Raw genomic sequence first — 24,309 nt, forward strand, 5'->3', positions numbered from 1 at the left:
ATCAAACTTTGTATTTAATGTGGCGATCTTATTAGGTCAGAGGTGTTCCGAGTTTAAGGTGATATGGGACACTTCCATGTTGTGACGTATTGTTTATCGAAATAAACAATAGAATAAAGTGTAATTATATAAGTACATGTAGTTTCTTCTCAAAAATGGTCACCTAACTCCTTAGCACAGTGGGTTAGAGGGTTTACTAGGAACCTGTAAGTCATGAGTTCGAATCCCGCTGGGGTTTTTACAATTTTTACCTTTTCAAATATTTTTAAAAGCTATTTTTTGGTTAAATATTGTAAAATTTGAAAATTCTAAACCGGTGAAAAGTTTTCAATTATATAGTACTTTAATCCACATTAATATCGACAGATGTCCCATACCACCTTAAAAAGGAGGGAAATCAAATTCTGCTAATGAATGGTTTTGATGACTATTCACCATGGGCAGATAGCATGGATACTATTTTAGATAAAAAGGCATGTTTATGCGGGCACCTTCTAGTGATCAATTTGTCGGTCTGTCCATCCGAGATGGCTTGACAGGAGCATAGCTTCTCTCCCCTTGGCCCAATCTGGCTCATACCTCATCCACAGGGTTCCTTTGGTTGAAGGATGTGCAGTGACCTTGAACCATGTTTTTAGGTATAAGGTTAAGGTCATAGCAGAATTATATATATAAAATCCTTGTCTGGGGCATATCTTTTTTCCCTTTGGTCCAATCTGGCTAATACTCACAGAGTGTCTCTATGGTTAAACGATGTGCAGTGACCTTGCATGAAATTTCTAGGTAACGGGTGAAGATCATATCGGATCATGCAAAAATCCTTTTTTGAGAGCATATATAATTTCTACTAACCCCTATTTGGCTCAGACTTCACATAAGCAGAGCTTTTGAGTAAAGGGTGAAAGGGTGTTTAGTGACCTTGAACCTATTTTCAGTGAAAAGAAACTGTGAAGGTCATATCAAAATTATATTTTTAAAAATCCTTGTCCGGAGTATATCTTCTTTCCCTTTGCTCCATTCAGCCTCATACTTTACCCACATGATGCCTTTGTTCAAAATATATGCAATGACCTCGAATGATATTTGTAGATGAAGAGTCAAGGTCATATCAGATCACACAAAAATCCATATTTTAAGAGCATAGATATACTCTCCTTTTAGCCCCTATTTGGCTAATGTTTTACCTTTACAGAGTTTATTGGTTAATGGCGTGCAGTGACCTTGAACCAAGTCTGTCAATGTGAAGGTCATAGCAGATCTTTTTAAAATTAGTTTTAAATAGTAGATTATTTTCCAAATATGCTTAATCTTGGTCAGATTGAACAAAAATGCATGTATGTTAGGGGGAATGAAATTGAATTAAAAGTTCTATGCCAGCTGGAAAAATTTCAAGTTATAGGTCAAGGTCAAAGCAGAATTCTCTGAAATAACATAAGCGGGGCCCTTTGAAATGTTCACCATTTCAATGTTGTCTGGTTCATAGTAATTTTACATAGAAAATATTCAAAGAAGTACAGTAAAGTAAACTTAACATCGATAAGTTTCTGACAATTAATGACGCAACGAGCACACAGTACGAAAGGTCAACCTTTTGAAAAGCAGTGAAGAGGAAAAGTTGCTCAGAATTATGTTTTAAACAAAATTGATTTTTTACATAAATTTTAATTTTGCATTCTGGGTTAAGAAAAAAGATGTTAGTTCAAGGTAAAGTAAACTTGTACCTAAAATAAAGTCAAATTTGTTAAGTCGTACTTAAACACATTGGTTTTTTATGTTAAGTCGTTCTTGAAATGGTTAAGGGTTTTTGGTTAAGTCGTACTTAAAAACATTCGGATCATGTTAAGTTGTACCAAGAATCATTCGATTTTTTTTTTATCTTTTTGTACTTAGGTTTCTGTTACTAGATTAAGAACTCTGCTTCTTAGACGTACTTCTAGCGTTGCTTTCGACATTAGCGGAAAACCCACTCGTTGCTTTGCAACGAGCTTTGCTCTAGTTATTTTTTTTTTTTCCCGCAAATTTTGTGCACGAGATTTCTCGAATATTTTTTGTCTGATTGCTATGAAACTTTCAGGGTATGTAGATGATATTAATATCTCTAGACGTTTTTTTCAAATTTTTAAAATTCACTTCCGGTTATGAGTTATTGCCCTTTAATTGAAATTTGGGGGGTCTTTTGTCCAGAGTTGATCTCGGGAACTACAGATGATAGATGCATGAAATTTGGCGAAATTGTCGGTAGCATTTTATAGTTTTGCTGGCATGAAAATTTTGGTAATTTCTTTGTTAGTTTTTGAGCTATTTGTCGCCAAAGTTTAAGATTTTTTCGGGGCTGAAATTTTGTTGCTTTTTGTATTATAACCTTTAAACTAAAAATGTTTTGTTAATACATATAGAACAAAAGTTGTTTAGAATAACGAGAGCTTTCATTTGAAATTAAGAAAAAAGGGCTGGCCCCTATAATTAGGGGTCAGCAGCTCATACACGTATTTTTCTGATAGCAAAAATCGTTATCATTTTATGAAAAAAAATTAATTCAGTTATTGTTAATATATTAAATAATGTCATTTGGTATCAAATTAAACAAGTTCTGTGCTATATTTTTTTTTAAATTTCATAAAACAAATATGTGAGAATCGTACATGAACGAGTTAATATGTCTACATAGACACACAAGCGAACAAATGCCACATTAAGGCCCAGGCATTTACTGCATTACGTTGTGTTGCGTCTTAGATGTATTGTTGTGATTCAATTTCATTTTTTTTTTCATCTATATCATTTATGAATTCAATGAACACACATTATTTAAACGTTCTATGTGCAACTATTTGTCGGGGCGCCCCTGTTTGTAACCCCCGCGCGCGCGCCGAATGTAAACAGTAACGAACGGCATTGTAGAAAAGAGAGAGCCGTAATGCAGAAGAGAAGTTGTGTATTCTTTCGGTGTACACATGCATTTTCAAGTTACTGTGAAACATATGAACATGCACAGGGAACAATACTACATATTTGTATAAGGAGGGATATGTTCTCGTGTGAATCGTTTACGAGGAAATTCTGACAGCCACACTTCTGTCGACGATCAGCCGTTGATAAGCTACGAGTAATAAAGGAGAAAAGATGGACATTAAAGTGTGTGATTTATGTGGATGTTACTGAAGAAGGTGAGGCTTTTACTCCTTTTAAAGTTTCTTGTTAACTGGTTAAAATTTAGTATATATAGTATAGATGTACATGTAAGTACCTGCACACTGTTAGATGCTTTTGTTATGGTGTGGGTGTTTGTTTACTAACGTGTAATTTTTACATGTTTCATGGATGTTTAGACTCGCTCGAGGTTCATGGGGGACTGGAAAGGGTAACTGAATTTATCTATGTAAAAAAATAACAGATTGTGAATTTTCAACTCAAAATTCAAAGCAGGGTCTAATTAAAAACATATCATATATTCTTGTGCAGAAGACTCCAAATGTAGTCATGAATACCCTGTAGACATAACTTCAAGTAAATAAAATTGTATACTTCAGACTTCAGAGTTAAAACATGACTTTAATATCTTTATGATGCCGATCATTGTATCATTAAAGAGGTTTAGCAGACCAACGGGTACCCGGTACATGTACTTGTACATGTAGGTTACAAGTTAGAACTATGCCTACCATTCTACCAGTTCACATAATTTTTCTTGTTTAGCAGTTATGATGTGTACTTAAATTGTCCTTGTTAATGTTTTAAATGTAATTTTTTATTCTCTTTTTTTAATCTGACTACTGGCAGTACTGGCGTGCGAGCAGTTCTCGCCGAGGACCATTTCTCGCTGGTGCACTGTTACATCATATTTTCGTATATAATTTTATGTGTTGATAAAATGACGTAACAATGCACTGGTGAGAAATGGTACTCGGCGAGAGCTGATCGCACGCCAATATTGATTAATTACAGACAAAAACTGAAGGTTGCGAGTGTTATTTTTTATTGAACAACATTGTTTAAAATAATTCTTTATATATGTGACGATCAGACCGGTTTGAATACCAGTGCCAGATAGCTCAGTTGGTAGAGCACCTGACTAGAGTTTCAGGGGGCCCAGGTTCAAATCCCGGTTTGGTCCTTCATTATTTCTCCCATCCTGTTACAATATTGGTGTTGTGACCAACCCCTGGAACTAACAGGTTAACTCGATCCTGCCAGGGATGATCTTCGAGGGTGAAGATCATTTAAGGGGGAGGAATGTGACGGTCAGACTGGTTTGAATACCGGTGCCAGATACATGTAGCTCAGTTGGTAGAGCACTTGACTAGAGATTCAGAGGGCCAGGTTTGAATCCCACTTTGTTCCGTCGTTATTTCTCCCATATTTTACATATACATGTATATCAGATATATGACAGATGATTAAGGTCATCACATGTTTTGCAAGATGCAATAAGTGTTACATGTAAAAACCTTTACTTTACAACAGAATACATTTAAGTGAATATTTATGTTTCTTGTTATTATTTGGTGTGGTTTTCTTGACAGTGTCGCATAAACAATTTACCCGCCCCTAAAACACAAACTTTCTTTTTGTGGATTCAGCTTACCGCTGATTGGCTGCTGTTGCAGCAGACAAATAAGATATGCACGCACAAAACACAATGAACTTATCAGAGAATGAGTTGAGTTTATTTAAACTGTTGGAATTTGGGTATTTTTTTTTAAAATGTATACTTGTGACAAAACATATATGTGGTACATACAGCTGTAGCTTTATGAAGAAAATTTTGGTTAGACCATATATACCTATCGTGCAAGTAAATGATATTTACAAAAAACTTGCAATTTATGGCGCACGAAATATACGCTAGTTTTATAAAGATTGACATACATGTAATGTACCACATTCTTTGAAAAATAATCTATTAAAAATTCTTCATTAAGTTTACTCTTACATGTTTTATGCTTATTACACGTAGTATTGTTTTTAAAACATGTAATTTATAAGAAAATAAACAAAAACCCTCGCTAAATTTATTTGCCAAAAAAAAAAACACAGTAGAATTGATAAAAAATGGTATACCAGAAGCTAATACCAGTACATGTACTTTGACGCTGTTCGGTGGGTAATATTCATTTGTAATTTACGAATTGAAATATTGACTGTTGCACTACAAGTACGGTAATAAACTCTCTCTCTCTCTCTCTCTCAAACTCTCTCTCTTTCTCAATTTGATAAGTGTTTATACCTATGAAAATTTTTTAATATTATATTATGACTTGATATGCAAATTTTTGATCTTGTACTGCCTTAATGTTATGTCATGTATTGGGATATGTCATACTTATTACACTGCATGGTCAGTGTATTTTTTACAGAAATACTATGCATATGTTAATGTAAACACAGCTATTACTAGTACATGTGTGTAAACACAGCTAATTATTTTTTTTATTTATTTCCGCTCAAAACAGACTCTTGTTACCACATGGCTTTTACCGGTACCTGTTGATTCTTGTGGGTCAGCTCCTGAGATTAACCTGTCACCTCTATCCACATGCATATTCCTTGTGTTCTACAGACTGTTTACCGGTAATTTAAATTAAATCCGATAATGCATGAACAATAATAGAACTTGAAGAAAGCATCATGCCATGTTGTGGTTTGTGTTTGATAAGAAATTATGAAAACAAAATTAAGGCTGTTTAAAGAAATTCATAATTGCTGTGAAAATTTGTTTTTCAATAAAAGTATACAATTATGTTTCCTTTATTTTTTATTTCATAAAGATATTTAGATGTGTTTACATAATTGAACCCCCCCCCCCTATTTAATTGTCTGCATTAAGATTACATGTAGGATATGTAAATGTACATTTGACTTTGAAATAACATCTGCTATGATAATTACTTTTGAAATGAACAAGAAACAACCTATTTCTACCTTTCTAAGGTATATATGCATAAAAAAGTAGAAAAACATGTCAAATTTGAACATTTTTCATTGAAATCAACTCTGTCTCCAGCTACCTGGGTGTGTTTGAATTTAATTCTAATTTAAGGCAGATGTCTAACTTGTAGGTTGTAACTTACTGTTTTAGCATGGTTAGAAGAAGACTAGAAATCAGAATAGATTAGATATTCACTAAATATGATTGTTAGCTTACTTTTTTCATGAAAACAAGAAATCACAAGCAGGACAGCTGTCTATTTGTTAATTAAAATGGTACAAATCATACAATAAACAAATAAAGATCAAATTTTAGAATCATTGATGATTGTTTTCAAATATGTGTGAGAAATGACTCAAGGAAATTGCCACACGTTTCATAAAATTAGGTAAAACATTTCAAACCATGACTTTTTATGAAAATCAAAAGATTGGGGGGTGGGGGGTATACATGTAAGGGTATTTCTAAGTGATGTGAAGCTTTTATCATGATTATATCATGTAGGCATATGTTGTATTGAATAAGGTTTCTTTTTAAAGGTGGTTGAACAAAAGCTCTAAAAGGTCAGGTAAAGATGTTTTACTATGGAGAACCCTGTAAATCTGTGTTTACTAAAGGAAATTGGAAATGGTGGGTTCACTTAAATGGCCATATTTTTATTAAACTTCAATGGAATTGGCAATATGTGGTATTCTTTTTCTCAGAATTGCATTAGCTTTCTTATTCTAAGACAAACTGTCTTTTCATAAAAATGTTAGTGTACTAAGTTAAAGATACAAGGAACAGTTTCGGATAAAGTACCGTCAATATTTTTGTAAAATTGAGAGTGACTGTACTTGAAGGTTTATCATTGTTGCGTAGATTCATGAAATGAATTTTGATGATTATCAATAGTTAGAGGGATGTCTCTTGTTGGAATTGGTAAGCAATATTAAGGCCCCTAATTTTAAGTACATGAGAAGCAGAAATAAACTGTGAAACTTGCGGCTATGACAGATATGTTGACTTTACAGTGAAATTGAAGGTTACAAACGGGAGGTTATATATTAACATGAAATGTAGGTGGATGGGATATTATATGCCTATTTAGTATTTACTGGGTATGAGGACAATAGCAAGTTTATTGTCCCCCAAGACAGCAACTATTTAATGAGGCAAAGCCAAGGGAAATAGTTGCTGTGGAATGGGACAATAAACTTGCTATTGTCCGAATAGTCAGTTAATTGGTATTTCATTATACAGAAAACTTTATTTGTCAGGGATGCAGAATTTCTTGATGATAAACAAAGTAGAGTTAAATCAAACTTTGTATTTAATGCGGCGATCTTATTAGGTCATAGGTGTTCCGAGTTTAAGGTGATATGGGACACTTCCATGTTGTGACGTATTGTTTATCGAAATAAACAATAAAATAAAGTGTAATTATATAAGTACATGTAGTTTCTTTTCAAAAATGGTCACCTAACTCTTTAGCACAGTGGGTTAGAGGGTTTACTAGGAACCTGTAAGTCATGAGTTCGAATCCCGCTGGGGTTTTTACAATTTTTACCTTTTCAAATATTTTTAAAAGCTATTTTTTGGTTAAATATTGTAAAATTTGAAAATTCTAAACCGGTGAAAGTTTTCAATTATATAGTACTTTAATCCACATTAATATCGACAGATGTCCCATACCACCTTAAAAAGGAGGGAAATCAAATTCTGCTGATGAATGGTTTTGATGACTATTCACCATGGGCAGATAGCATGGATACTATTTTAAATTAGATAAAAAGGCATGTTTATGCGGGCGCCTTCTAGTGATCAATTTGTCCGTCTGTCCATCCGAGATGGCTTGACAGGAGCATAGCTTCTCTCCCCTTGGCCCAATCTGGCTCATACCTCATCCACAGGGTTCCTTTGGTTGAAGGATGTGCAGTGACCTTGAACCATGTTTTTAGGTATAAGGTTAAGGTCATAGCAGAATTATATATATAAAATCCTTGTCTGGGGCATATCTTTTTTCCCTTTGGTCCAATCTGGCTAATACTCACAGAGTGTCTCTATGGTTAAACAATGTGCAGTGAACTTGCATGAAATTTCTAGGTAACGGGTGAAGATCATATCGGATCATGCAAAAATCCTTTTTTGAGAGCATATATAATTTCTACTAACCCCTATTTGGCTCAGACTTCACATAAGCAGAGCTTTTGAGTAAAGGGTGAAAGGGTGTGTAGTGACCTTGAACCTATTTTCAGTGAAAAGAAACTGTGAAGGTCATACCAGAATTATATTTTTAAAAATCCTTGTCCGGAGTATATCTTCTCTCCCTTTGCTCCATTCAGCCTCATACTTCACCCACATGATGCCTTTGTTCAAAATATATGCAATGACCTCGAATGATATTTGTAGATGAAGAGTCAAGGTCATATCAGATCACACAAAAATCCATATTTTAAGAGCATAGATATACTCTCCTTTTAGCCCCTATTTGGCTAATATTTTACCTTTACAGAGTTTATTGGTTAATGGCGTGCAGTGACCTTGAACCAAGTCTGTCAATGTGAAGGTCATAGCAGATCTTTTTAAAATTAGTTTTAAATAGTAGATTATTTTCCAAATATGCTTAATCTTGGTCAGATTGAACAAAAATGCATGTATGTTAGGGGGAATGAAATTGAATTAAAAGTTCTATGCCAGCTGGAAAAATTTCAAGTTATAGGTAAAGGTCAAAGCAGAATTCTCTGAAATAACATAAGCGGGGCCCTTTGAAATGTTCACCATTTCAATGTTGTCTGGTTCATAGTAATTTTACATAGAAAATATTCACAGAAGTACAGTAAAGTAAACTTTACATCGATAAGTTTCTGACAATTAATGACGCAACGAGCACACAGTACGAAAGGTCAACCTTTTGAAAAGCAGTGAAGAGGAAAAGTTGCTCAGAATTATGTTTTAAACAAAATTGATTTTTTACATAAATTTTAATTTTGCATTCTGGGTTAAGAAAAAAGATGTTAGTTCAAGGTAAAGTAAACTTGTACCTAAAATGAAGTCAAATTTGTTAAGTCGTACTTAAACACATTGTTTTTTTTTTGTTAAGTCGTTCTTGAAATGGTTAAGGGTTTTTGGTTAAGTCGTACTTAAAAACATTCGGATCATGTTAAGTTGTACCAAGAATCATTCGATTTTTTTTATCATTTTGTACTTGGGTTTCTTTGTTTCTAGATTAAGAACCCTGCTTCTTAGACGTACTTCTAGCGTTGCTTTCGACATTAGCGGAAAACCCACTCGTTGCTTTGCAACGAGCTTTGCTCTAGTTATCACTATAATTAAAATCAGAGGATCTCGCATTGAGAAAATGGATATTTAGAAGAAGTAGACTGATAAACACTTTATGACAGGTAATTATTTCGTACTAAAATAAAAGTTGCTACAATTATTATAAAGATATTATTCATAAAATGAATATATTTCTATACATCTATGCATTTAAATATGCATAAAAGTAGCATTTAAAAATTATTTAATATGTCCAACCCCTTTAATGTTTAAAATTATAAAGTATTAAATTCATATACATGTATCTATAAGACTCTTACATTTCTGTATATTTATTATGAAAATAGTATTTAAAAGTATTAAAAACTATCAAGTAGTATAATTATGATTTTCATAGGGTACGTTTTCTCTTGGAGAAAACGTACCCGGGTACGTTTCCTCCAGGAGAAAACGTACCCTAGAGATTGGGTACGTTTTCTCCTGGGTACGTTTTCTCCTGATACCCATTTAGTAAGACACGCAAATTATACATTTTTCAAAATGAATGAAATCGCTCAATAGATAAAAAAATCGGGACACGCTCCATTTCGGCGAATAAGTTCCTCCAGCATAGTATTCAAGGGGGGTTTCAGAACAGAGAAAGCAATACCACGGTATTTAGTCATACCCCAGGTCCACAGTCTCATTCACTTAGACGCTTGCATGTTTACAAAACATTGCGATCAGACGATTCCGTCAGTTCCTGAGGAGATTTACGACGTAGAAACTTCATATAGGACTCTAACATACGATGCTGTTTTGACATTTTGTTGTTTTACAGGATAAATAATCAAACTTATGATGTATGTATCTTGGAACATTTTACATATTTTTGTTCATTTTTTCTTGACAAATGATGATAAAGACATACTTAATATGCATGATTGCATCATCAAGCCCCCGTTTGTGATTCAGTTCAAATAATCTTAAATCTTTGATTGTCAGAATTTGTATTGATGTAGAGAGAATTGACATTGCACTTACGACATATATTTATACACATAACATTACACACAGATTTAAAAATTAGCGTTATAATTATAAGCACGCATTATATGATGTCAGTTTGTTTACCTTCTGGTCACTAATGCATGACAAAATGAGAGAGAGAGAGAGAGAGAGAGAGAGAGAGAGAGAGAGAGTGACTAGACAGTGATTTTTCCGAATTATACGTCCCTGTTTGTACATGTTCATGTAGTTTTTATCTATCTAACAACATTTTATTTTTCACAGAGAGGAGAGTGGCAGACCATTTTTTTCTAGAGCATTTGATCATTGATGACTGGTACAAATCTGACAGGAGATATGAAGACAATATTCATGTGATGTATGTGTGTAGGACACTGTGACTCTGGAAGATTACAAATGACAAGAACAAACCTGAAGAACCATCATGAAATCAATTGATACATGTGATAAGTGTAAAATTAATTAACAAAGAAACTCAGTTCAAGGGGAGTTAACCTTGAGTGACAATGAGCAGCAATCACATTGATCTGCTGGAGGCGGTTCACGCAGGTGACGAGGGGCGGGTCCTGAGCCTGCTGATGATTGGCTGTGACCAATCAATGATGGACTCCGCCCTCTGCTGGGCGAGTCGCTATGATAATGTGAAGATCCTGGACCACCTGTTAAGAGCTGGGGCCGATGTGAACGGGGAGGTGTGGGGAGGGTTCACTCCCCTTATCTGGGCGGCCATGTTCTCCTCAAACCCAGAGGTTTTACAGATTCTTTTGCAGGCTGGGAGCCACATCAATCACGCATCTGCTAGGTACCGCCAGACAGCGCTACATGCTGCGGTGATCAGGGGCCATGTGGCGTTCACAAGTCTACTGCTGGAGGCCGGGGCCCAGCCGGACGTACAGGACCGCATGTTCAAAACACCGCTCCTCCACGCGGTGCAGAAGAGTCAGCCGTCTTGCGCTGCGCTGCTGATCAAACACAACTGTAATGTGGAGCTGTCTGGTTGGGTCAATGGACTGAGCACCACCCCGCTCACCCTGGCCCTCATACAGGAGGATCTGGAGATCACCAAGATGCTGCTGCTGGCTGGGGCACGATTCAACAACCCGGCCGTCTACCACTCCTATACCATCACTCAGTACTACAAGACTGTGGAGGACACCCTCAACATAGAGGTCCGGCCCGTATACTTACAGCAGCAGTGCCGTGTCTGTATACGCCAGCTGCTCAGACCTCACTTCCTACAGAAACTTAGGGAGCTCACTCTACCACGACCGTTAAAATCGTTCATCGAAATCTCAGAACTCGATAAAATCAATGAATCCATGTAATGCTAAAATTATTGAACTGAATGATGACAATACTTATACCGGTAGTCAAAGTGTGTCAAGTGTCAGTTACAACTGAAAAATGATAATACTTATAGTCAAAGTGTGTCAAGAGTCAGTTACACAAAATCATTTTACAGATTGTTCTTGTCGATGAAATGTTACTTTTTAATTCTTTGAGATAGAGCTTCCTTATTTTATAAGTACATGAAAGTCTTATTGTTTATGACCTTTAAAAAAAATGTCCTTATAAAGCACTGGTTTGACTGACATACCAGTCTATATGTTTTTGTGGATTTTATTGTTGTCCTTGAATTTGTTTACAAATTTAATTGTTCATTATATTTCAGAAGATGTGTTCCTGTACTAGGTATATGCTACAGACCATTTTCCTCAATTTTTTACGTATCATTGAAACAGTGAATCTAACTTAATCCACAAATTGAACCCCCAGTATCACTTATTAAAGTATTTTATCCATTATGTTGGTTGATTAATGACGAGTGGACTGTTTTATTTTGTTGATTTGTTGACTGTTATATGTACAGAGAAGCTAGGACTGTGACATACAGAATTTTAATCATCCATGTCTGCAAAAAAGGCATTATGTTGTAGAAATACATCAGAGATATATAGCACACATTAAATCCATTTCAGTCTGGAAAGTTACATGTACATGTATTTAATCTTACATGTAGATACTGATTTTAACCTGTTTTTATACCTTGTAATATATAAAATGGTATATATAGGATTGTTTTTACTTGCAGGAAATTGATATATATTATTTAGATGTGATTTATGTTGGCAGAATTTATGACAGTATTTACATATTTTGACACTGTATTACTTTTTTAATGTGACTTTTTACTGACATTAACTGAAGGATAAATATGGTTTAGGAATTAAGAGCTTGATGATTGTGGCCATTTTTAGACTGTATTAATCTCTTTAAGAAAAAGAGCACTAAATATAAAGATTTAGCAAAATAGCCCAACAAATATGTGGAATTTTTTCTTTACTAAATGATAGTTTAATACCTTAACAAATCATATCTTGAAATTTGCATAAGATTAGTTGACCACTGTAATCATGTTAATTAATTTGTGACAAATACAAGGCATGAGAATGGTGTATTTGCTTAGTACTATGCTTCACAGATATATGTATTTTTATAAAATTTACTGTGTGTATTGTATTTATTTACATATATACAAACACATGTTCTGTAACAGCTATGTTTACACAAACTGTGCATTCTTGATGACGTAAATGGAACATTGGTGAATAACCTAATGTCCTCATTGGTAGGATGTGGACTTATAATTAGATCAACTATACAATACAATGACCCCATTTAATACTGGGATGTAAACATAAATTATTAGATCAATATGATACAATTAAATGATGTGAATTTATGATTACATGAAGGTAGGTTACACTGAGTATAAAGTTATTTACACTTGTTATATATATTCTGAATAAAATTGGCTGGCAACTTTATCTTTTCTCATAAATAAACAGACTTTGTACAATCTCATTTAGGTAAACCTCTGAACCTCCAATATAAGACATAATTCCTTCAACGTACTATTTTATTGTACACTCAGTCAATACAACAAAACAAAAATATTTACTGGTATTGAGATTTTTTGTGTGCTAAACTCTTAGATTAGGCAGATAATACTATCAACTATTTAACTGTGCTTTAAAGAACTAAAACCTGAGATATAGATTTTATATTCAACTCCGTCCTGATACCACAAACATTGAACAATAACAATATCACAGATCCTGTGTCAACACTCCTTACAAAAAGTCTGTCTGTGTCCAACCACACTGATACCACGGTAGCTATAAATATCAGCAGCATTTGATGGCAGATCATCGCAGAGGACAACCATTCACTGTCACAACAAGAGTTCTCTTTCCTTGATGATGAAAAAAATGAGAAAAAAAATTAAATCAACTGTTGTCTTTTTAGTAATGAAAACAAATGAAGAGAGAATACCGGTATTTTGATAAATTAATACAAAACATCTACAAAATAAAATTCTAAAGGCTTGGTACGTAGCAGATAAAAGTTTAAATTTGAACCTGCAACCACGTTCCACTTACATTGACTGAGCAATAAAACCAATGATATGTTTGACAGATATTATAACAAGTCTGGTGCAGCATCCGTGTACAGAACCATTGTGTGTAGAATTATCCCACCAGAATCCTCTCTCTTTTTAATGCATCTTTAGGCATCTATATTATCTGAGATAAGTGATTTCATATTCTAAACTTCAACTCGCACCTATGCTCAGTAATATGAGGATTGTTCAATTCTCTTTTAAGCCTCCAGTAAAAACAACCTACTATTATAGCTGACCCTCACTGACCTGCGGAGTTCCTGTGTTCACTAGCTGACCCTCACTGACCTGCGGAGTTCCTGTGTTCACTAGCTGACCCTCACTGACCTGCGGAGTTCCTGTGTTCACTAGCTGACCCTCACTGACCTGCGGAGTTCCTGTGTTCACTAGCTGACCCTCACTGACCTGCGGAGTTCCTGTGTTCACTAGCTGACCCTCACTGACCTGCGGAGTTCCTGTGTTCACTAGCTGACCCTCACTGACCTGCGGAGTTCCTGTGTTCACTAGCTGACCCTCACTGACCTGCGGAGTTTCTGTGTTCACTAGCTGACCCTCACTGACCTGCAGAGTTCCTGTGTTCACTAGCTGACCCTCACTGACCTGCAGAGTTCCTGTGTTCACACAGCCACAGTCCTTGCCAGGTTCCCAGGTTGAACTTTCCGTTACTGATGGGAATAGTGACCCCTGTCCCAATGAAGGCCGCCTTCACATGGGCTGGCTACAAGTGTAAACGTAAATTACAACATCTGTAACATTCATAGGATTCAACTCTCTCTCTCTCTCTCTCTCTCTCTCAGAACAAGTACTGATGTTAATCAGAAAGGTTGCACACAAGCTTGGATTTTCTTTTCCGGTAATGCACAACTTAAAGCGTGCTAATTATGACTCTCTCTCTCTCTCTCTCTCTCTCTCTCTCTTCCCAAAAGTATCTGCAGTCTAGTTTGTCTGGCATAATATCTAGACTATTGTCACATATGTTACAAAGAAACAGAATGCAACAGGGATTGTTATCATACCATATCATCTGGGCCCTCACAGCTGTGTTTAAAAGGAGTACTCTGAAAAGAAATCAGAAAATTGAAACATAAATCTTTCTTAATGTAAAAGGGAATGACAATTTTTTTGAAGGAATTCAATCATGAATAAGTTTATAAATTTAATTACACTTTACAATTGGTTATTTCTTTTTAAAATTCATTGTTATTCTCTGCCTCTCTGCCCCCCCCCCCTTTCCCACTACAAAATCTACATTTATGCTCATGTCAGCTGTCATTTTTGTTCTATAGAATAATTGCACCTATTTGACATGAACAATACACATGTATATGACATTAAACAGGTTTTGACCACTTTTTAATGTAATTTCAGGTTTTTTTGTCTCTTAGCTGATTATGTTCACAAGAATCTGAAGTTGTTTCTCCTTTTACTCAATTGTGACATGTATTTTCTAAATAAGTAAAATGAACAGAGTACCTACCTCAGGAATCAGTTTATTCATCATCATCTCCATGTCCACCCTGCAACAGTCATCAACCAAGGGTTACTAGTAGAAAGGTCTTTTATCAGATTCTTTTTTAATCATTGAGTTGGTTTTACAAACTATTGCATTAAAGTGGTTGCTTGACCAAAGAGAGTTACGCATAAGAATTAAAATTTACTAAGCCCTAGCTCCCATCAGTGGTGAATTACACTGTGATGATGTCATTATGAATATCTGTGCCAATTGTTAAAAACGTGTAAAACTGAATTGATTAATGTACAGTACATGTATTTTGTGCCTTGAAAACCTCACATGATTAATGGCGTCAATAAAGATTTCTTTTCCATTCTGCGTTGGATGGGATAAAAAAAAGTTTATGCATTGGATGAATCATCTAATCATTAAAACAACTGTGCCGGTAATATCTCTGAAAACTTTTCATCAAATTTATGAGAGAGAGATTGAGTGGGAGAGAGAGAGAAAAACAGGTTTCATAATTTTTCACTAAGTCATATATCTATTAATATACATGTACTGTGGAATCATTAAATATGTTGGGGCTTATTTTCATGGATTGTGGGTTTTTTGCTTATTTGTCGGGATTTAATTTCATGGATGTGTCAGTTTTCAGTTTAAGTAAGAAAAATAACTCTTTCAAAATCTATTTTCGTCGAAGATGTATATTCCGAGGGAGGGCTGCCTACGTACCACAAAAATTGAGCCACCACAAATTCTAATGATTCAACAGTACACTACACATTTCTGGTGAAGTTACTGATCTTGTTGTGATGTACATGCATTCTAACCTGACATCTGGGTCCCAGTTCTGAAAACAAAGCATAATTAACATTTATTAAATCAAAGTCTTCCCATTTTCAAGAAAGCAACATTTTATAGCCACAATTTAATATGCAAGTCTTAGAAACTTTTTACAGTTAACATACTGTTTTGGAAACTTCACTTATCAACATGGTCAATTAGGTGAAGTCTGGTACCTACCTCATTTAGACACAAGCTTGCTGAAGTATGTTTAACTGAAAAAAAAAAAAAACGAAGAAAAATCATACAGTGACTTCAAAGGTGATTCATCTTACATATACATAAAGAGTAACTGTCTCCAACTTGGGCGATAGTACAGGAACTAATTTAATACAGTCTCTGAAACATTCTTCTTTCCCATTTATCATGTGTTCATCATGCGCTCACTATACACATTGTACATGTAAATACAATGTGAGGATAACTCCTGGGCAGTCCAAAGAAATCAATCTTCTTGCCACCACAAAGCATTCACATATCAATGACCGTGCATTTACTGTTCACTTTGTTGTCGTGTTAGCGCTGTTTATTCTCTGCGTTCACTCCCCGTTCAAAAGCGCTCACCAAATTCTGTTCACTCACCATTTGCTCAGAGCTAGTGCACTCTGTGTTCACTCAGCATGTCCTCACTGTTCACTCACCATTTAAGTAGGAAATTAGAGCATTTCAGGGACTGTACGTCTCGATTCGTTTCAAAACATCTAAGCATCTAAGCATATTATATATTCTTTGAATTGTTGAATTATTTTAGCTCTACCCATCTCTTTCCTATAGTATCGTAAAAAACTAAGCACATACATGTAGATACCACACACTGTGTTGCTTTTGTAACGGGATGGGAGAAATAATGACGGACCAGACCAGGATTCGAACCCGGCCCCCTGAATCTCTAGTCCGGTGCTCTACCAACTGAGCTATCTGGCGCTGGTATTCGAACCGGTCTTGCTGTCACATTCCTTCCCCTTAAATGATCTTTGTTCCCGAAGATCACCCCAGGCTCTTCCCCTGGCAGGGGTTCACCTGTCAGTTCCAGGGGTTGGTCACGGCACCAAATGTAACGGGATGGGAGAAATAATGACGGACCAGACCGGGTTCGAATCCCGCTCTGGTCCGTCATTATTTCTCCCATCCCGTTACACTTTAATATCCATGACACTGTCACATTAATACCAATGATTTCTCTCTATAACATGCATGTATGTATATACTGATCTGCTGATATACTCGGGTATACTAGGGACGTATTTACTATATACGTCCCTGGGTATACTGGTAGCAGTCAGATGTAAACAATATGACATTCCGAGTTTCTTACTGTGGACATTGGCGGTTCCGATCTTGATCTTCTGTATTTCCGGCACTTGATGGAGGACATCGTCCGTGATGAGGTGACATCCTCGCTTCTTGGCAGAAATAGCGATCTCCCTCTGGTACCACACGCTGCCTTCTCCCGACTGAGACATTTCGGATTATATCCAAACGTCTGGAAGACAATGACATTGATTTAGGTAAGGCTAACAGAAGAAAGTAAAAGGATAACCTTAATAATGTTTTTACATGACACTGGAATACATCAGGGAAATAAATAACATTATTTATGTCTCTGAATAAATGTAGGCTTTTAGTTGATGAATAAATTAATATACATGTAAATTTGAAAAAGTAGGGAAAAGGTAAAGTCTTTCTCTGATTTAAGAACTATCTATATAAAAAAAAACGGGGGGGGGGGGGGGGGGGGGGTACCATACATGTTAAGACTACCCCACACACCTGGAAAATAAATATATGCAAATTTGTAAATTTCCATTGTAAAATTACCGAAAATAGCCAAGGATATCACACAACTTCCTCCGGCGAGCAAAATTATTGAAAAATTGTTAATTGCCATGCACTGGCTACTATAGGTGTATCATAATACATAAATGCATGGATCGGACAGTTCATAAAAAATAAAAGCTCGGCAAAATTCTTGCTTACATATGTACATCATTAAAAACAGCGTTTCTAAAATCTACACTCTCGCCGAAAAAAGGCAGAAGAATGAAAAAATTCACTTTACCCTTAATCCTTAATTAACCCAACACCCTATTATAAATAAATAATAATGCAATTTTTTTCGAAAGTGCATTACCACTCTACAATGTAGTTATAACACGCTTTTTGAATGCTCCGGAACACGGGGTTGGTTGGTATATTTATTTCAACGCAAATCAAGCTTAATTATACTTCATCCACAGAACCGTTTTAACAAGAGCTTGGACTTTGGGCAGTACGTGATAATCTCTGATTTGATGAAGGCGGGATCTACTCATGATTAACTGTCCAGCCATTGGCTAATAGATTTGCATACATTGACACTCGCCCGACTTCATCCAGGGATGTGTGTATATATATATATATCGCTGAAACAGTTTCACACAGCAGAGCAACGGTTTTAACAGTCTTTGAATATTAATGAGGTTTTCTTAGCGAATTAGAAGAAATGAGGTCAATGTTTGACAGCTCGTTTTGATGAGCAAACTAGATTGTAACATCCAACCGAAAGTCCAAGCTCTTGTTAAAACGGGCCTGTTTTATTCATAAATCATATTTAAAAATTAATCGGGTTGATTACGATAAAAATATTACGAAACATTACTATTACACGTATTAATGAATTACAATCTACAAAAACAAAAGATAAAAATAAAAAAAAATAAAAAAACAACCCATAAACTCTCAAAGAACGCACGTCCAAAACATTTAATATGCCTTATCGCACATATGTTGTATACTAAAACAGCTGTGAAAGTTATTTTATTTAATGCTACATGTATGACTTAAATCTATCCATAAAATAATAGTAGTGGTATATATGATGCTCTACAACACACTTTATAGTTATATAGTAAGACCCGCCCAATTTACTCTATATTCTTACCAATTATGCTAATAAGATGAAAGGCTTTCTCTATATATTAATACCAAAGGCTCACAATAGTCCCACCCACTCAGAAAGGCTTACACTATATATTTATACCAAAGGCTTATAGGAGACTCCGCCCTCTCAGAAGGCTCACCCTAGGCTTACTCTATATAGTTATACTAAAGGCTCACAATAGTCTCCGCCCATTCAGAGGAATAATATTCTTTTTATTTATATAAAAGGCTTATAATAGTGTCACCCTTTAGAAAGCATTCATAAATAGATACTATCTGTCAATGTCTCATTTAAAATTATGGAACCAGAGAGTGACGACATGTGTAAATTAGCTCCTGGGGCCATTTAATGTAAATGGCAAGTGATAACCTACTCCTCTCTAAACCAAGATGATAAATGTTCTGTGTTGTTGGAATCTGAATGGTTTAACAAGAAATCTGATTGTATGTTAAACTATGAAGAAAACATGAAGAAAGGATATGATATCATCGATTGTTTTTCTTCAAAAGAAGTAATTGTCAGGAGAAAATTTTTTGACCTAAATACATATTTTTAAGCTAATGAAACTTAGTCAACCATGTCACTAACACATACAGTATTAATGTTTAGATTTTTGTTGTGATGACTCATTATGCTGACATTTCACAAGATGGATAAAGAAAACATGTATTTTAAATTATTTAACCAGCTTTGCATTGAACAATTGTGGCAAAATATAAGCGAGCTGTCCTCAGAGAGATGTAATGAATGTGAAATTGACCACCCATCTCAAACTGAACATTCATGTTTGATGGACTCTTTTATTTTATACTTTGAATTGGCTTTCACCAAGCTGGACCCAGAGAAAAATTTATAGTGATTTGCTGGAAAAATATAAATGTGATCAACAAGAACTCATAATTTTTTGGAATAACATGAATGTCTACATCAGTACGGACATATGGAAGCAGTTTTTGTTCACAAATTTAGAAAATGACGTAAAAGACTACAGTTTTTAGAAATGACTGAGAAAGAGAATTTTTTTTTAACAGTACTAATATGACATTTCTAATCCAGCAGCTTACACCACACCATCCACACTTTATGACGCTTTGAAATCAAACAAAGAGTTTGAATTTAGTAAATATTTTATTAAAAAATGGTTACAGAAACAAGACGCCTATACATTACAGCGACAAGTTGGAAGACCGACTAGAGTTCCAAACATTAGAGTTAGTGGACGGAATGTACAATGGACCATGGATCTTATGGATGTGCAGAACCTGTCAAAAGAAAATGATGATATTAAGTACTTACTAATTTTGATAGACAGTCTTTCCAAACATTTACGTGTAGTGGCGTTACGTCAAAAAAGTGCAAAAGATGTATTAAACGCCATAAAAATGGTATTTGAATCTGGAGTAAAAAGTAATTCTATTAGAAGTGATCGTGGAGGAGAATTCAAAAACCGTTTACTTCAAAAGTTTTTCAAAGATAAAGGAGTACGACTTTTTTTGCAAATCAAAATTCAAAGGCGTCAAAAGCAGAACGAGTTATACGCACCATACGGGGACGGTTGTTTAGATATTTTCAAAAAAAACCCCAGAATGTACCGATATATAGATATCCTTCCAGATATTGTTGAAAATTATAACTCAACACCACACAAGAGTCTTGGAGGATTAGCACCCAAGGAAGTCACTTCTGACAACGAAGGAGATGTTTGGGCTCAACTGTATTTAAAAAAGAAAAATCAAAACAAAAGTGTTAACCCAGTAAAAAAAGAAAAAAAAAAACCGGAAAAACATTAAGTTTAGGTTTAAAGTAAACGACCTTGTGATATTATCTCATTTGAAGCATATTTTTCGTAAAGGTTACAACCAACAATTTACAGGAGAAAGTTTTAAAATTGCAAAACGATTTCACTTGCAGGGTATACCACTGTACAAAGTAAAAGACTTTAATGGTGAAAAAATCGAAGGCGATTTTTATGAAAATGATTTGCAAAAAGTGCACAAAGAAGAAGACAGTTTATGGCTAGTGGAGAAGTTAATCAAAAAAAAAAAAAAAAAAGGAAAAGAAAAGGAGAAACTGAATGGTTTGTGAAATTCCAGTCTTGGCCTGATAAATTTAATCGGTGGGTGAAGGAGTCTGACATTGTAGACGACGTACGCACAAAATAATGGAGAAGTTCATATTTGCAAAGTCTTCTGATTCTAGCGAATATTTTCCAGACAACAAGCACTATGATTTTAAGATACATCTTGATAGATCAATAAATTTACAAGGCTATTGGAAAGTTGGAATAACTGAATTTTTTACAACGACAAGTCCGACTAAGACAAGCATGGACAAAAATCAAAACCCATTACCACATTTAACAGAAAACCAGTTTATGTGTACACAAACATTTGCAGCTTTTCGAGTGTTCACGGACAAGAACAGCTTTTATTGCGAATCATTCATGCGGATGCTTCGTACGGATGGAATGATAAATTTGATTCAGTTTATTATTTTCCTGTCAGAGTATCAGAGATATCCGATATACATATATATTTAAAGGATGACTCTGGATCACTAGCGACATTTATTGATTCAGACGTTCGGGTTACACTGCATATGCATAGATATCCTTTATGAATATGGATTCTACTGAAAAATTATACGTACCAGACGCACAAAAGTGGACAAATTTTTACACACAGATAAACAAGGGGTTCGTGAATCCTTACGCAGGTTATACCATAAAAGGTTACCAACGTGGAGGTTGTTTAAGAAACAATACATCTCCATATATGGTGTCCATTGACAAATACGCTAGACAGTCCCTTGAAGGAGAGGTAAAACCTAAAATACAGATGACATCACCTTCAGAACAGGTGGTTGAACAAGCTAAAAGTGAAATAATTAGAGAAAAGACCAAAAAGCGTAAACAGCAGAAGAAACATTCCATTGAGAAATCGACACGCAAAGGAGGAGAACGCCCTGAGAAGAAGAACAAAATTGTTAATCTTAATTCAGACGTTTTGGAGTTTATTAAAACAAAATGTCAGTGTTATCAGTGGAAACGTTTAGGGAAGCAATGCCAAGTCAACTTTCTCTTTTTGATATGCCACCCACACACACAGAAGTGGAAAACGTTTACTTTCAAGATGTGCGACCTATATCTCAGATTTCAGACAGTTCACCAATTGAATTTCAATTATCAGCTCAAAATGGGATGGACTACATTGACCTTAAGAGAACCCGGATTTACGTCAAACTAAAGGTCATGAATGGAGTGCAGTTCGGGAAAGCACTGACCGAGACAGTGACGGCCATAGTTTGGGGGCAATACTCTGGTCTCTTTGAAATTAACCAAGCAAGAGACATAATAATGAACTGAGCAATGACAGCACTTACAAGTCCTCAGTTGGAGTGTATGATCGCGTGTGATCTATTGATGAAGTCTGACATTGTTGGCGTTTTCCCGTCTGATCGGATCACTAGACTCCAAGCTAATCAAGGATTAATTGTTAATACAGATCCTCATAACCGTGAAGGACAACATTGGATAGCAGTGTATAACGTAAATAATGAACGCATTGAAATCTTCGATAGTCTTGATAACAATATGTTGCAAAAACATATAAATTTCAAACATTTAGCTGATAATGTTCCTATAATCATAAATAACAGTGACATTCAATGTACAGATTCATATCTATGCGGCTATTATTGTATTTGCTTTCTATTTTTCAAAGTTAGACATATGTCGTTTGAAGAGTTTTTGAGTTTGTTTTCCAACACATGTAAAGTGAATGATGCCATTGTACTTGAATTTGTGAAGCGTTAATTTTCGCTATTTTTGACTAATCATATGTAACGTCTTTATTTATGTGTATTAAAATAAAAAAGATTATACTATAAATTAGTGTTTTTATTCAGAGCATCTAGTTGTTGTGAATCCTTTGACGATGGCAAGTTCCGAAATGGAAAATATAGCTAAGTTTAAAGCTAACAGTAATATCATTATGAGTGGACAATATCATGCTAGAAAAACTACCTTTGTTTTCTCTCTAATGCAGAATCTTGCTGTGTTTGAGTCCAACATTCAGCACATTCTTTATGCGTATGGAATTCGGCAGCCATTGTTTGAACAAATGGAAATGGAATTAAAAAAACAAAAAAGTTTTAGAGAGTTTCTCAAAGGACAATTCTAACATTCTGTTTGTGCTTGATGATGTTATGAGTCAAGGGACAAGCAGTCCAGAGGTGATGGATTTATTTACTACGTACTCACATCACATGGGGATAACTGTATTATTTCTCTTGCAAAACATTTTCCCACCTGGAAAATGCATGCGAACTATATCGTTAAGTGCTCACTACATATTTCTTTTTAAAAATAATAGAGACGAACAGCAAGTCAGAACATTAGGAAGACAAAATTTCCCAGCCAATCGAATTACTTTATGGATGCCTATAAGAAGGCAACGGGAAGAGCACATTCTTATTTGTGCATTACACTTTATCCTGGTACTGACGATAAACACAGGTTATCTACTAATATTCTTCCGAACGAAGAGACTGTATATTACCTTCCTATGTAGAGGGATAACTACCCAAGTTAAAAAGCATTTAGACTATTTAAAACTTTTAACTTCAACTCAAGCAGAGGAGACAGTTAATCAATACTATTTCAGACGAGCAGTTATCTGTGCTATCGGAAGCCATATTTAACGTTTTAAAAGGAGTGTGTCAACTGTCTAACGTTAACAAGAACAAACTTAGTAAAAATAAGACGATTTTACGAAAATTAGTTGATCCAAAACTTAGCAGGAAATTTAAAAAATCAATCCTTAAAAAAGTTGAAAACTTAATTCCAGAGCTGCTGAGACCAGTTTTTAAATATTTTGCACATAATGGCAAAGGAAGTGGTAATGGTCCCACGAGAAAAGTACACAAAATTGATGGAAATTTACGAGAAAAACGTGCAAAATCAGAATGAGGAGGCTCATATTCAGAGCAAAGGAACCATTAACCTAAATATTACTGACACAAAAGATGCAACTCCAATTGAGGCGAATGATACCACTATTGAAGAGGAAAATTATTTAAAGGACAATGACCTAAATCTTTTATCCAACACAAAGGGGCCAAAAGAAACGCGATCCAACCCAGATGTAATATCACCCTCAAGTGACACGAAAGACGTTGTAATCATAGTAAGCAATCACACGCAATTAAACAGATTTCGCTGTATATAAATCCATTTCAAAGATTACTAAAGCCCGCAAACGATCTGAGAAGAGAAGAAAAATTACTCGGAAAACCTGGTTAAAACTTTGATAACTTCAGATATGAAAGAGAAAGAAAAAACGCACAGATGACCTGAATGTCGTAAAAGTTATAAAAGAAAATCGGATCTAAATAGGCACATTAGATCGAAAAGAGCAAACTACACATGT

At 35.1% G+C, this 24,309-nt stretch overlaps 2 protein-coding genes across 3 annotated transcripts; one reads left to right on the plus strand and one right to left on the minus strand.

The window, feature by feature from the left end:
- The first annotated feature begins 9,894 nt into the window (after positions 1 to 9,894).
- Positions 9,895 to 11,877, plus strand: LOC128163789 (ankyrin repeat and SOCS box protein 11-like). Its single transcript, XM_052827452.1, has 2 exons — positions 9,895 to 10,032; positions 10,463 to 11,877. Exon 2 carries the CDS (start codon positions 10,705 to 10,707, stop codon positions 11,521 to 11,523), a length of 819 nt encoding a protein of 272 aa, XP_052683412.1. The 5' UTR covers positions 9,895 to 10,032; positions 10,463 to 10,704; the 3' UTR covers positions 11,524 to 11,877.
- Positions 11,878 to 13,100: 1,223 nt separating this feature from the next.
- LOC128163790 (UPF0047 protein YjbQ-like) lies at positions 13,101 to 17,458 on the minus strand. Of its 2 annotated transcripts, none has more exons than XM_052827453.1 (7): positions 17,276 to 17,458; positions 16,141 to 16,175; positions 15,948 to 15,967; positions 15,139 to 15,178; positions 14,678 to 14,719; positions 14,262 to 14,379; positions 13,101 to 13,454 (listed from the first exon to the last, which is right to left on the minus strand). In XM_052827453.1, exons 1-7 carry the CDS (start codon positions 17,421 to 17,423, stop codon positions 13,408 to 13,410), a joined length of 450 nt encoding a protein of 149 aa, XP_052683413.1. In that variant the 5' UTR covers positions 17,424 to 17,458; the 3' UTR covers positions 13,101 to 13,407. The 2 variants fall into 2 exon arrangements, with proteins under 2 accessions (XP_052683413.1, XP_052683414.1); XM_052827454.1 differs by having other exon boundaries at positions 14,223 to 14,379.
- Between the last annotated feature and the right edge of the window lie 6,851 nt (positions 17,459 to 24,309).

Source organism: Crassostrea angulata, chromosome 9 (assembly GCF_025612915.1).
Source record: "Crassostrea angulata isolate pt1a10 chromosome 9, ASM2561291v2, whole genome shotgun sequence".
Classification (NCBI taxonomy): Eukaryota; Metazoa; Mollusca; class Bivalvia; order Ostreida; family Ostreidae; genus Magallana; species Magallana angulata.

What these genes read in the sequence shown, in the direction of transcription:
- LOC128163789 (XM_052827452.1), top strand. Translation starts at nt 10,705, where the DNA reads ATGAGCAGCAATCACATTGATCTGCTGGAGGCGGTTCACGCAGGTGAC.
- LOC128163790 (XM_052827453.1), bottom strand. Translation starts at nt 17,423, where the DNA reads ATGTCTCAGTCGGGAGAAGGCAGCGTGTGGTACCAGAGGGAGATCGCT. An exon ending in CGGAACCGCCAATGTCCACA is followed by an intron (nt 16,176 to 17,275) that starts GTAAGAAACTCG and finishes TTTTTTTTTCAG; the next exon opens with TTAAACATACTTCAGCAAGC. An exon ending in GTGAGGGCCCAGATGATATG is followed by an intron (nt 14,380 to 14,677) that starts GTATGATAACAA and finishes TTACACTTGTAG; the next exon opens with CCAGCCCATGTGAAGGCGGC.